The 12,282-nt window shown below is 46.9% G+C and overlaps 8 protein-coding genes across 8 annotated transcripts; 5 read left to right on the forward strand and 3 right to left on the reverse strand.

Moving 5' to 3' along the window:
* The first annotated feature begins 26 nt into the window (after window positions 1-26).
* K441DRAFT_664669 (uncharacterized protein) lies at window positions 27-2,217 on the forward strand. The gene is made up of 5 exons (XM_067649385.1): window positions 27-286; window positions 341-474; window positions 591-955; window positions 1,053-1,805; window positions 1,854-2,217. The coding sequence occupies exons 1-4, from the start codon at window positions 216-218 to the stop codon at window positions 1,758-1,760; spliced, it is 1,278 nt and encodes a 425-aa protein (XP_067500903.1). The 5' UTR covers window positions 27-215; the 3' UTR covers window positions 1,761-1,805; window positions 1,854-2,217.
* K441DRAFT_664670 (uncharacterized protein) lies at window positions 1,769-2,671 on the reverse strand. The gene has a single exon (XM_067649386.1). It carries the CDS (start codon window positions 2,456-2,458, stop codon window positions 2,123-2,125), a length of 336 nt encoding a protein of 111 aa, XP_067500904.1. The 5' UTR covers window positions 2,459-2,671; the 3' UTR covers window positions 1,769-2,122.
* A 203-nt stretch (window positions 2,672-2,874) lies between these two features.
* Window positions 2,875-4,070, forward strand: K441DRAFT_698462 (uncharacterized protein; the record flags this gene model as incomplete). Its single annotated transcript, XM_067653066.1, has 2 exons — window positions 2,875-2,969; window positions 3,033-4,070. The coding sequence occupies 2 exons, from the start codon at window positions 2,875-2,877 to the stop codon at window positions 3,937-3,939; spliced, it is 1,002 nt and encodes a 333-aa protein (XP_067500905.1). The 3' UTR covers window positions 3,940-4,070.
* A 185-nt stretch (window positions 4,071-4,255) lies between these two features.
* Window positions 4,256-5,382, forward strand: K441DRAFT_664672 (uncharacterized protein). The gene is made up of 3 exons (XM_067649387.1): window positions 4,256-4,318; window positions 4,473-4,661; window positions 4,724-5,382. The coding sequence occupies exons 2-3, from the start codon at window positions 4,481-4,483 to the stop codon at window positions 5,119-5,121; spliced, it is 579 nt and encodes a 192-aa protein (XP_067500906.1). The 5' UTR covers window positions 4,256-4,318; window positions 4,473-4,480; the 3' UTR covers window positions 5,122-5,382.
* On the forward strand, window positions 5,327-6,151 carry K441DRAFT_206784 (uncharacterized protein). The gene has a single exon (XM_067640520.1). The coding sequence runs from the start codon at window positions 5,532-5,534 to the stop codon at window positions 5,844-5,846; it is 315 nt and encodes a 104-aa protein (XP_067500907.1). The 5' UTR covers window positions 5,327-5,531; the 3' UTR covers window positions 5,847-6,151.
* A 73-nt stretch (window positions 6,152-6,224) lies between these two features.
* Window positions 6,225-7,377, reverse strand: K441DRAFT_679635 (Aldo/keto reductase; the record flags this gene model as incomplete). The annotated part of the gene is made up of 3 exons (XM_067651285.1): window positions 6,225-6,405; window positions 6,460-7,129; window positions 7,197-7,377. The coding sequence occupies 3 exons, from the start codon at window positions 7,375-7,377 to the stop codon at window positions 6,225-6,227; spliced, it is 1,032 nt and encodes a 343-aa protein (XP_067500908.1).
* Window positions 7,378-8,884: 1,507 nt separating this feature from the next.
* K441DRAFT_679636 (uncharacterized protein) lies at window positions 8,885-9,576 on the reverse strand (the record flags this gene model as incomplete). The annotated part of the gene is made up of 2 exons (XM_067651286.1): window positions 8,885-9,181; window positions 9,301-9,576. 2 exons carry the CDS (start codon window positions 9,574-9,576, stop codon window positions 8,885-8,887), a joined length of 573 nt encoding a protein of 190 aa, XP_067500909.1.
* A 511-nt stretch (window positions 9,577-10,087) lies between these two features.
* Window positions 10,088-10,859, forward strand: K441DRAFT_679637 (uncharacterized protein; the record flags this gene model as incomplete). The annotated part of the gene is made up of 3 exons (XM_067651287.1): window positions 10,088-10,374; window positions 10,427-10,680; window positions 10,756-10,859. 3 exons carry the CDS (start codon window positions 10,088-10,090, stop codon window positions 10,857-10,859), a joined length of 645 nt encoding a protein of 214 aa, XP_067500910.1.
* Between the last annotated feature and the right edge of the window lie 1,423 nt (window positions 10,860-12,282).

Consider the following 12,282-nt stretch of genomic DNA (forward strand, 5'->3'; position numbering starts at 1 on the left):
TGACAAGATCACCATCGAGCTGCCATGCCTGCCCCGGCCTTCCTCTGTCGCGAAGTCAATGCGGTTTCTTGTGCATTTCCGGAGGGGCGTTGGAGAACATCTATGGCCAGAAAAAACGCCCGCTAGCTTGCCGTTTCTTTGCGTGTTCTTTGACATGCATTTCCGCATGATCTCATAGTGGTCTTGTCGTTAAACAACTCTCTTTCACCGCAGGCATGGAACAATATTTCTTTTTGTTTGGGCGAGATGACAGCTATATATCTAAGTCGCCGGATGGCTTAACGTAGTATGTATATTTTTGTTCCACCCTCCAGCCCTTGTACTAATAATATAATGCTAGTCGGAATCCGCCTCGTACTTTACTCCACCTACTTGCCTCAGGAATCATATCGAATGTTGAATGGGCTTCCATTGGTCCGGATGAAGACTCATGGGTGCTGTCGTGCATGAAGGAGAAAGAAAATACCAAAATTTGTAAGTTGCAAAGCTATGTCCAATTCATTTCCGTGAACTCTTTGAGTGATACCAAGCGCCTCTCATTTTGCAAAGCAGCTTTTATGTTTCGCTCCACACAGACTAAACTCGCGCAGACTTCGGGGACGGATGCCCTTCGGCCTTGAAATCATATCTCTTTGATGAAGAATCACAGACAGTTCGGCGTGACGGCAATCTTCGAGTAGTGTTCGGTCCTAAATCAGGTTTTTTTGCTTGGGACCGTAACAGCATGCGCTGGTCTAACATTCCCGAATCTTTGGAAGAAACAGTACAAGCATGGCTTAGTCCTGCAGGCTGGAAAGTAGGTCCGCCACGCATGGTGGCTCTCGGAGCTGATGGTGCCTGGTTTATGCTGTCTGAGTACGGTGCTGCAGCTTGGGAAATTCCGGATGGATTCGAGAGTTTAGCGGAAACTTGGGACGAGTGGGAAGATGAAGAGTTTGAATGGAGTGAACTTGCGGTAATTCTAAATGCTCTCGTGACTCGATTTCTTCTTGCATCTTGAATAGTTTTAACCTTTCATAATTGGCATGATTTCAATGCTAATTGAATAGCAGTTCGTCGCGTTCGACCCAACCAAATCTGACCAATTTGTTGCTATCCGGTCCGATAAGACCTGGCAAGGCGCCATCGATGATTCGAATAGTGAAGCACTGGAAGCATTTGCTTCCTCATTCTTCGAGAAGCGACCACCGCCCGGGGAGCCTTCTGCACAGAAGCGTCCGTCCCATTCTAACCCCGGCCAATCCTGGAATCCTGCCAGTACACCCACCCCTGCAGCTCAAGCACACTATGAAACCTGGTCCACTCATTGCGCTACCCTCTTTGCAGCTGCAGTTGCAGCTCGAGCGACCCCAAAATCTCCGTCTCGGCGTGGACCTAGAAGTGCAGTGTCCCCAACCAATATAAGTTCACCATCCAATCCACCCAACCCATCTCTCATTACTTCCTTCCCGCATCTTCCTCCGGCTCTCGTCGCATGCAGACTACCCTCTTGTATTCCAACCAAATCTGTTGCCTCCGGATTACGTGCATGCAAGCATGACGTCGAGGCCCTATTTCGGGGATCAGGATTGTATAGTTGTGAGTGGTTACGGCAAGAAAGGCTTCGGTGGCATCCCGACCGGTTTGGGAGGCTTTGCGCGGAGAGGTTTAGGGAGGAAGGGAAAAGAAAAGCCGAAGAGATGTGGAAAATTTGCGAAGAGCTGACGGTGATTGAAAAGAAAAGTGCCGAGAGCGGGCGTCTGAGCAATGAAATAATCTAAGGCAGACTTGAGAAGTTTAAAGACTCGCGAAAGGCTAAGTCATAGGTTTGTGAGTTTTAAATTATTCTATGAATAAAGCTAACAACGTGGTAGCTGAACTGACTGATTGGTGAAGACTTTTGAGCGCTGGCATGAGCTTCTTGGGCGGCATGATGCATTAAACTGCAAGCTCGGGAAATAACGCATTGTGACAGAGGCTACCTCTGCTTTCGAACACCAATTGAGGTTTTGAAGGTATCTTACGGAAGCCTTCTACATATTTAGTGCTGGCTACAACCTGTGATCAATCTTCTAGAACATCGCGATCCCATTAGCCCATATTGCTATGTGCGGTCCAGATTTCGGAAAACTTCGTAGTTCGCTTAGTGCACGATGCCATTTGACGTCGAGATTCTAGGATTTTCCTTATTTCTATTCTCCCTACGAACAATGCCGTGTATCTCCAGGTTCTTTTTGGGGCTCGGCTCCAGCTTTGTGGTAACAGGGTTCTCGGGAGTATTAACTTCCATTCCTGAGCAGTTCTGTGGTTTCGGGGAAGACGGCGCGGTTGGTGCGCAATGCAGCCGGCGATTGGGTAGCGAGTTTCTGGTTGCATTCATCCCAGCTGATGCAGAGTCCTCCTGGCGCGCAAAGCGCATGCCCGTAGATCTGTTCGCAGGGCTCGCGGGGAGTCCGTAGTGAGAGAGACTGAGGGACATTGGTGGTTAAGGTTAACTGGCGGATTGATAGTGGAAATTCCCTCAGCTTTGTGGGGATTTCTAGGTCGAGAAATTACAGTTGGACGCACCAACAAGGTATTTTTAGCAGGTTCGCCAATTGCACGATCCGCAGAACCATGCGGGTCTTAAGACAGCACAACAGATACTCTCTTCGAAACTCCAATCGAGTCTACGCGTAATGAATCATTCCAGTTACTCCCGAATCCTGCATAAAATTGCCGAATAGGAATGGTCGTACTTGCTTCCGAGCAGGATTCAAGGCTTTGGCCAGGGAACGGTCTGAGCTCAAGCTCAGTTGTGATTTATATCCTCTTACAGGACGCAGCCGTGCCTTTTCCTGAGAAATCGTCCTTGTGCTGGATACTCAATACGAAAGCCAGCGTTAGATTGTAACTATGTTTCAACAACAGCGCTGTCGCAGGGGATTTGTGACATTACCGGCCGGGGCCTCGAAGCTCCCTCAGCTGATACGGCCGGAAGTCGCTACGACGTCAGTCCATCGGTATTTTAGTGAGCTCTCTCTATGACTGTCTACTAACGTAATATTAAATAGGTACGAATGCAATGTAGCCACATCTCCCTTACTCCGCCTGCCGACAGAATTACGACTCTACATATACGAGCACATCCTTGGAGGCGAAACCCTCCACATCCGATTCAAAGCGTTCAATAGTGTGGAAGACCTCCGACAGACCTACAACTCCTTTGGTTCAATGTTATCTGTCTCTTCGCTGATGGGCAGGAGGACTAAGCTCACACATTATATTTGCAATGCTAAATCCTCGGAGAGCGAAATATACGAAAGATTTCTTGCGCAGGATTGGCAAGATCACAAGAGCGCTCATTGTATGATGGGATTTCGACACGAGGGGTGTATGACTCTCAACAAACATATAGAATTGAGTTTACTGCGTGTATGCCGACAGATCTACCAGGAAGCAAAGCTGATCCCATACACCTCAAACGCATTTTCATTCGGAGTAAATTGGGCATTTCAGGAATTTGTTCCCTCTTTGGGTCTAGCACAGCGGCATGCCATCACCACTATACATTTACGTATTGTTATTAACGGCATAAATGCTCGCGACGCGCAGGCAATCCACAACTGGGACCTTGGAGGAATACCGGTCCACCACACACTACCTCTGACTAGCCTACGGGCCCTCCATGTGCACATATATCAGAGGAATTGGTTCCATCCGCACTACCAAGATAAATCTTGGAAAGATATGCGTGTGCTGGAAAACCGATTAGCTGGGCTTTTCGCGTTCCGGCGGTTGTCTTTGGAACTTGTTACTGTTGTTGTCACAGATGAAGGGAGCGACTTTCTCACTCAGCGTGAGGCTGCAGATTGGCGAGCTGAGCAATGGAGTTCCGAGGAGAGAAAGGAGTGGGCGGAAAGCATTAGAAAGAGACTGTTGGAACAAAAGGGAGAGCCTGCTGTAACCATTACCAACTGAAACACTGAGATAAGCGAGCAAAAGCCTCCAGCTCAGTTACCTTGCCGATCGCAGGAAATGGCAAGACATTTGCAAGGAGATGTGCCACAGCACACTACCTTCTAGTAAAATTGCTTTAAGGCTATAAGTATCATGGCTTTTGAGCGTAAACAACCTTTGTAAGCAGAGCTACGATATGACAGTAAACAAAAGTCACGAGCTAATCGCGAGGTAGAGAGAATGACACATTCACCGAACACTGAAATTCCAAATTGAATGCAAAACGAATGCTGAAGAGGCTGTAGGAAAGGTGTCGCGGTAGCAAGATCGTGCAAGTATTTTAGATGCTGAATAATCGCACTAATTATTGCTAGCGTCAGCACTCTAGACTTCATTTAGCGTAGGTCTTCCGTTCCGTCAGAAAGAGCTTCTAAACGAACCCAAAACACCCTCCCCTCCATGATGTAGATACATATCGTCCTTTGCTCCTTTTTCGGTCGTTTTCGTGCAATTTTAACCCGTAACTCTGTGTACTTACCAGTGCGACTTTTTAGGAACCCAAATGTCTAGGCCTACTCAAGCTTTCCCCCTAGCAGCAGTCTCTGAGAGCACCCTAGCTGAAAGTCGAAACTTGGGTCCAACGAGCAGAACTATTCAAGGAACAGCACAAGGAGGCGGTAGGAGACGTAGGCCTGCAACTGAGAAGCGAAGAATGCAAATTAGAACTGCCCAGCGGAAATATAGCATGTTCCCCAGCATCCCTCCACTTCTGAGACTAGAAGTGCCAGTCCTAACGCACAGATAGGAGAAAAGCAGGCCAATCGTCTTCGCGAGTTAGAGCTCCTTGTCACTCAAGCTGCAAATTCAGCCGGGCAGGCTTCTGGAGATCAGTCGGCGTCACAATTTTATTCTGAAATCAGTACTGCGGGTAATCATGATCTTCGGAAGCCTTCGGAAGGGTATCAGACATCTAGAGACGATATCAGCTTGCAAAACTCCACAAATGATTGGATTGGATCGTCCCTATCCCTTGGTAGTCTTGAGTCTGGACTCGACACCTTTGCGTCCACCGAAGACATTGTTCCTCAGATTTCGTTCAACGATATTCCCGAAATATCCTTCGAACTTCCTGGTGTTAATATCACGTTCTCCCAAACCGAATTGTTACCTGAAATAAATCTTGAACCTTTCCAAAAGAGATGATATCCTCCAGACTCCGAGTTTGATTTTCAGCAGCACTTCTGAGTCTGGAATCAACCCCATAAAATTAAAATCAATGTCATCAGATGTAACATCAGAAATATCAGAGATACTACATCCCTCCACAGGAAAAGATGCTTACAGTCCCACGCAGGGTGCTGCTTATCATGATGAACCTTCTCCCGATTCTGTTTCAAGCATACAGCTTGTTAGAAGAATAAGAACGCGTGGAGATCCTAATTTAGTGAAAAAAACACTCTGGAGGCCTAGCCAATGACATCATCCGTTGGCTTCATCTCGATGATACGGAAGAGCATAAGCAACTTATCCGAACAGCTATAGAGCGCCGTCGCAGTGCGCGAGATATAATCCTAGCTGGACTGCAGACTCCTGAAATCCGTGATACGGAAGAAATGGAAGTCTCTTCAAGTGCATCTCCGCGGCTACCAGATATTCAGAGGAATAACCTTTGTCTCGTGCGCACCTTGACTCTCCAAGCGTATCTATCTAACGCTCGCGCTATTGGAATGTCAATAGATGAACTCTATAGGGATGTTTGCTCCTCACCATTCTATCGACCACAAACCAACGTCAAACAAGACATGGGCGTGGTTTTGAAGAGTTTCCCGGACAAAATAGCTCATCATCTTCGTCCTACGTCTGCGCAAGTCCTCCATCCTCATCACCCATGGCTTGACTTGATTCCATTTCCGACACTCCGTGAATGAGCCATCACTTTGGCCCCCATGAATCCGCCACTTCTTGATGCTAAGGAACTTAAACTGGATGTCATCATGAACGACGGGTTGACTTGCTGGCATGTAAGTGAGAAAATCAGCGCACAGCCGTGGGATATGCGAAGCTGGGAAGCTGCTCCGTAGTTTTTAAGGAAGTATTGGATGTTAATTGGTGGCAAGGAGTCAGAAGTGTGGGCTCAGACGCAATGGTGGAGGGGAATGAGAGGAGAGACACAAGTGGATTTACGGTGGGATTCATCTTGAAGATTTATGGATTTTATGACTAGTGAGACAATACGGAGGCCGACTTTTGCTACATGAATAAATCAGGCTATAAGCTACGCACCGGATTTTCGAAACAGCGATATCTTAGTCCAATGTCAATGGAGGCGTATCCTTGAATGTTTCTGCAGTAAAACCCTCCGGATATCTCGTTCCATACACCTCCGTCGCTTCAATGATCTCCCGCAATGCTTTCACCTCCGCATCGGTTAAGTGTAAATTAACCGCGTCAATATTTTCTTCGAGATACTTCGTCTTGGTCGTACCACTGCAAGTGATTTAGCTACATTCTTTGGTCCACAGAATCTACAGATCAACTCACGGAATTGGAAATATGTCATCTCCTTGTGCCATCAACCAGGCAAGCGCCAACTGTCCAGGCTTGCAACCCTTCTCCGCAAACGCTGCGAACTCCTCAACCATCTTCAAATTCTTCGGGAAGTTCTCAGGACTGAACTTTGGCAGGAACCTTCGCATATCACTGGCATCAAAATCGCCCGGAGACTTGTAGGCTCCCGTAAGCATCCCTCTTCCTAGAGGACTGTACGCGATTACCGCAACGCCCAGCTCACGGCACGTCTTGAGTAGTTTGATCTGCTCAGATTCAATATTGAGCGCGAATGGCGAGTACTCAATTTCAACAGCCGAAATCGGATGCACAGCATGAGCTCGTCGCAGAGTTGCTGCTGAGATCTCGCTCAAGCCTAAGTAATCAATTTTTCCTTCTTCCTTTAGCTCCACCATGGCTTGGACGGTTTTTTCAATGGGTGTCTTTCCATCCACGCGGTGAGCAAGATACAGGTCGATCTTCGAGATGCCAAGACGCTTCAGGGACTTCGCACAAGCCGCCTTAACGAATTCCGGATCGCTACGTAAGATAGGATACGCGCCTGCTCCTTGATCCTCGTAACCGAATTTTGTGGCAAAGAAGATGCGGGAGCGGAGGTTGGTGCGAGCGAACCATTTACCCAGGAGGTCCTCACTGTCATTATCTGGAATGCAGTCAGTGGTGTAAGTTTGTGATAGAATATGAACTTAAAGCCATAGCCCGTAGCTTACAAACGTCTGAAGTTATCCAAAAGGTTTCTCCGAGCTCCGCAGCGCGATCAAGCACTTTAAAACGCCCCTCATCAGGGGCAGGATTGGCAGTGTAGTACGCACTCAAGCCCATACAGCCGAAACCCATGGCGGGGATGAGAGGACCATTATTCCCGAGCGGGTGGGTTGGGAGAGAGGACATTTTTGATTTTTGGAAAAATGGAGGCTCTAGAATGAGATATTCGAGCTTCGTATAACGCTTTACTAGTCGACACCAAGTTTTATTGCTTGCGGATAGAGACCATATATACAACTCCGAGTAATCAAATGGTCTCGCCTCAACAAGTATACGTATTTGGAGGGTTCTACGAAATTAGCATGGCATCACGTAATACCACCTATGCAGTAACTCACTAATTCCGTCTCCTAGAATCACTCAGCTAATGCAGGGTTCGCTCTAACCAATTGAATCAATGGCTGAGATGAGCCACATTTCTCGACACTTGATTGGCTGCGGAAAGAGATTCAAGTTCAGCGATGAGCACATCTACCCTTGACTAACCACCTCATTCCAACGACCGGCATTCCGGGCTGTCAAAGCTCGGTTATACAAGGCTTTGACCTCAGGCCGTCCAAGCACTACTTGGCTCCGCACCGTGCCAGACATCGGGAATATGCAAGTCATGGCCGATTAAGCATTCGGCAGGGCCCCCTCACACAATTACACCCCTACAATTGTTATTACAGTGAGGATAATCTTAAATAACAGCATGGAGCTAGGCTGCATATCCAGTTGAAGAAAATGCTCACCAATAGAAATCGCACCAGACGGTACGCTTAACCATCCTCGAAAGAACCTGGCGATCATCACCGAGATTTAATCTAGGGTAAGTATATGTAAACACACCTGTAGGGTGGAAGGCAGAGCGTAGTTTGGTGATTGGAAAGCTATTCAAGAGAAGGACCTTGTCCTTCAGAGAACGGATCGCTGTATTCCAATGCCTGTACTGGGCCTTGAACTGAATAAGACCATACTCTTAGTAAAAGGGTTGGAAAAGATGCCGATCTGCTGTCTGCTTTTGGTCAGCTGAAAGAGTATCTATAGAAATTAGTGTAAGAGCTCTTATATTCTAGAAAATTATACCCTTGAAAACCACTCCATTAATAGCATCATCTTGGCGATATTGAGACTATTAATTGCGTAGTGATGACTATCACGGATCCTGTATATCTGTAATATAAATCCTGTATTCCTGCCAGTATGAAATGAGTTCCTCCAACGACTTGCTTTGGCTTGGATTTCCAGTACGACTCCGAATGAGGTAGACAACTCAAAGATTTGAAGCTGAAAGTCGAGAGGTAGACTTAATAGTCTGAATACTAACGCAGAAGCCATGCATAGGATTGCGATATACAGAAGTTGCCTACCAAAATAGCTGCAAATAAATGTCAAAAGTCGAATGCACTGTAAGAGGTTTTATTTTGGTATTATTAGCACTCGCCCATAATCCGATCTGTTCAACTCAAATGTTTGGACATGTACCTGGCGTGTTATGGCAGTTGGGTTATAAACAAGTCGAATGATAATCTAGTGTAATGCCGCCCACGCATCCGGCATGGAATGATCGCTGTCCGCGTATGAACGCACCAATCTTCATACAAATACGTACAAGAACGGTAACCACCCTCCACTACTCCTTAACCTAACTTCAAGATGTTGCCGCAGATTTTGCCCGGTCTTTCTCTTCCATCTTTCTCCGCGCTGCCAAAATCATCTCTTCCCGTCGCCGTTGTAGAAGTTTCTGCCGCTCGTCCTTGTCTTGTGACCAAGCTTTCTTGGGCGCATTTGACTCTGAAGGGGATTCGTCGGAGGTTGGAGTGTTGATTTTCGAGGCAAGATTGTAGCGTGTTATCAGATCTGTGTGTGCCGGTCTTGATGAGGGAGTGGCCGTGCGGGAAGTGGGGTTTGAGGGGCGAAGGTTTAGCGGTTGGAAAGAGGGTGGCGGCTGTATAGCACATAGCAAGTTAGCATCATAGCTCATCGAGAAGCAGGAATCTAGTTTGATGGCATAGGGAGTCCAAGCGACTTTTCACGAAGCCATCATGAACAGTCAGAGGGGCTCACCACTTCTAAGGCTCTTCCGCTCAACACTCTCTCCGTTGTCGCAGTCACATTTCCTCCATTTCGCTGTAGATCCCACATGATATCCCTCTGACTCAATTGTGGGAACATTTGTGATAACTGGTCTACGTGCGCAGGATTTACTCCGAAACCCCGGGACTGCCCGGCGGGTAGTCGTGTGCTGCTACCTGAGGGCTTTGAGAACAGCCATCGGATGAGGAGAGACGTGATGACAAGGAACACGAGGATCTGGGGTATGTTTAATGTCTGCTCCGCCATGTTATGAAGGCGAAATGTGGAAGATCGCGGTGCTGGAGGTGGCGGAGGTTTAGACTCTTCGACAGTGAATTTGTCCGGATACGTCAGATTGGTGTTAATGAGAGGCGGAGAGCAGGTATTTGATGGTGAGAGCTCATTAAAGCTCGCCTGCAAGCTCTGTATGCAGATCTTTAGAGAGCGCTAGGGGTTTTTCTAAGTGGGTGATGAATTCTAAAGGGTCATATTGGTTGAATGTCAGAGCGGTCCAAAATAATTCTTGGCATTTCGCGTGGAGCTGAATATTATATACCTGAAGCCACCCCACCAAGATTCACTCAAATTTCCACTCTTGTTGCGCGCATTCGTGACGTACCCTACCTGGTGAATTGCGCACTGGACTTCCACTCGTTCATAAACATGCTTCGAAACTTGTGAATTATATCGAATAAATCACCACTCTCCTTCAATTATATCAAATACAATCAATTGCTCCACACCATTCAACCTTCTACGCACCGGAAGGTTTAGCAACATGGCGACCGTAGATGAAGTCCCAAAAGAAGCTCCTCCAGCATACATGAACAATGGCCCAGACTGGGAAGTTCCTCCGGAGGAGGGTAGGAAACCCTCACGCTTTCGAATTGGAGCTGGCGCAACTAGAGGACCAACTTTCGCAGACCGCTTCGATAGCATACTCTCACCACACAAACGCTATCTTGGTCGCAGTCGCCGGACCTTTCTTATAATCATAGGCGTCATATTTCTTCTCATTCTTGCTCTTATAATCGGACTGGCTGTTGGCCTTAGCTATAAATCAAAGTATGCGCCAGCTTCCCCTGAGTCGTTTTGACCAGCCTCTTACCGCGCGTAGGCATAAAAACTTACCCTTACCAACTGGTTCTAAGACATATACTGGCGATTTAACATATTACGGTCCTGGGATGGGTGCATGCGGCGTAGTCTCTGGCGATGATGATCCTATCGTAGCAGTCAGCCATTACGTTTTTGATGCCGTTCAAGGAGGCTCAAATCCAAACGCAAATCCACTATGTGGTAGGAAAATTAGGGCAGAGCGAAATGATAATGGCGCTATGAAAAGCGTGGATCTAACAGTTGTGGATAGATGTAAGTGATTGCGAGAATCGGTCTTTAAACATTGTTCAGGTGTGGGGAGCTGCATGTGCTAACTTGCTCTTCCAGGTACAGGCTGCCAACCAGATGATCTTGATGTTAGCCCTGGAATGTTTGCGAAGCTTGCTGACCCAACTTTGGGTAGAGTGACCGTAACCTGGGCGTGGCTTTAAGCTATAGCCAGAGCTGCTAATGTAAAATACTCTTTCAGAAAAATATGACCCACAACCCATGGCCTATAACACTTGCTCCTCTAAATGATTTGAAGGGTTCTAACTCATTAGCAGCAGTTCTGCACAGCTAACCTCGACACACTTACACCGTTAGTACAGTGCAGAGAAGAATCATTTAATTGAGACGTTCGAATCATTAAGGCAAGATCATTCGGCATAGATACGCATTCGACTCCTAGAGCTTCCTACCGAACAGCTTCTAGTTCCAAAGAGACTACGTAAGAACAGCTAACAAGGAAATCCGTCTTTAGCGAAGAAGTAATGAATACCCAAATGAAGCCAGCTCCGCTTCGACCAAGAAACAAACATCTAGACACGGAAGCGCAAATTAAACCTGCAACATACTTGAACCCTAGGTCTCCACCAGGCATCCCCCACCAACGAAGTAGCAAGAACGACTTGATAACCATGGTTTACTACTTCGTTTATCCTACCTTAACCGTATTACTTGCCACACTTGTTATATATTCGATTATGGAGTACAAGAAACTTGACAAATATCTTAATCTTAGGACTAAACTCCCGACGTCGCAGACACCAGATCTATCTGTAGTTGTTTCAACGCCGAAATCTTCTGCGCCTGCAACTCCTACGTAAAACTCCACGAAGTTTTTGAGCAGCTATTTCTCTCCACAGTCCCCTCATCGACTACATCACAGGGCCACATACTGGCAATTTTACCAACAAATCCTTTTGCTCGGCAACAAAACATGTCTGAGCATAAGATCTCAGCAAGAGATCAAAGATCTCAACTACTTGGCACTGCATAAGAGTCTCACATGTTTTTGTCGGAATTCAGAAATCTCTTATCCCTCAGACGTATTACAGTGTGACGCGGAACAATACTATCATGGTTATCTTAATTCTGCTACCAATGTTTGCGAAAGTACGGCTCAATTCAATCATGGAGTTGGTGAAACCAGCTTTCAGGAACTCCAACAAATTCTCAGCCAGTTTTGTGAGAACGTGAGCGATTCCGTGCCCACTCCTTCTAGGCTAGATCCGACCTTTGACTGCAGTACATCAGACAATACATTTCCATCCAACGCGATAGACTATATGGTATCAGCTAGCAGTCCGAGTGCTGCAGGCTCCGCCAGCGTGCCAAACGAAGCGACGCCTACAAGCGCACCAGATATCGCCAGACCCATAAATACTCCCGACCAGGCGACAACAGCAAGCACTACGTATGATGATCCTAGTTTAAGCAGTTATTGACCCGAGGTACGAGTGGTCTATATTTTCGGGTCCTGGATTTCAAACTTAGCCAAGCCAGCTTCTGATTGGCTAGAAAGCTGACTTCTAATTAGTTAGAAACAAAACTGCGCGCGGTAATTTGTGGCAGAATCCACGTGACGAACAT

Source organism: Cenococcum geophilum, assembly GCF_001692895.1.
Source record: "Cenococcum geophilum 1.58 unplaced genomic scaffold K441scaffold_39, whole genome shotgun sequence".
NCBI classification, from domain to species: Eukaryota; Fungi; Ascomycota; class Dothideomycetes; order Gloniales; family Gloniaceae; genus Cenococcum; species Cenococcum geophilum.

Excerpts from the sequence above, each read along its gene's own strand:
- K441DRAFT_664669 (XM_067649385.1), top strand. The coding sequence starts at position 216 with ATGGAACAATATTTCTTTTTGTTTGGGCGAGATGACAGCTATATATCT. Across the intron at positions 287-340 it reads TCGCCGGATGGCTTAACGTA|TCGGAATCCGCCTCGTACTT; the intron begins GTATGTATATTT and ends ATATAATGCTAG. Across the intron at positions 956-1,052 it reads TTGAATGGAGTGAACTTGCG|TTCGTCGCGTTCGACCCAAC; the intron begins GTAATTCTAAAT and ends ATTGAATAGCAG.
- K441DRAFT_664670 (XM_067649386.1), bottom strand. The coding sequence starts at position 2,458 with ATGTCCCTCAGTCTCTCTCACTACGGACTCCCCGCGAGCCCTGCGAAC.
- K441DRAFT_664672 (XM_067649387.1), top strand. The coding sequence starts at position 4,481 with ATGTCTAGGCCTACTCAAGCTTTCCCCCTAGCAGCAGTCTCTGAGAGC. Across the intron at positions 4,662-4,723 it reads AACTGCCCAGCGGAAATATA|GAGAAAAGCAGGCCAATCGT; the intron begins GCATGTTCCCCA and ends ACGCACAGATAG.
- K441DRAFT_206784 (XM_067640520.1), top strand. The coding sequence starts at position 5,532 with ATGGAAGTCTCTTCAAGTGCATCTCCGCGGCTACCAGATATTCAGAGG.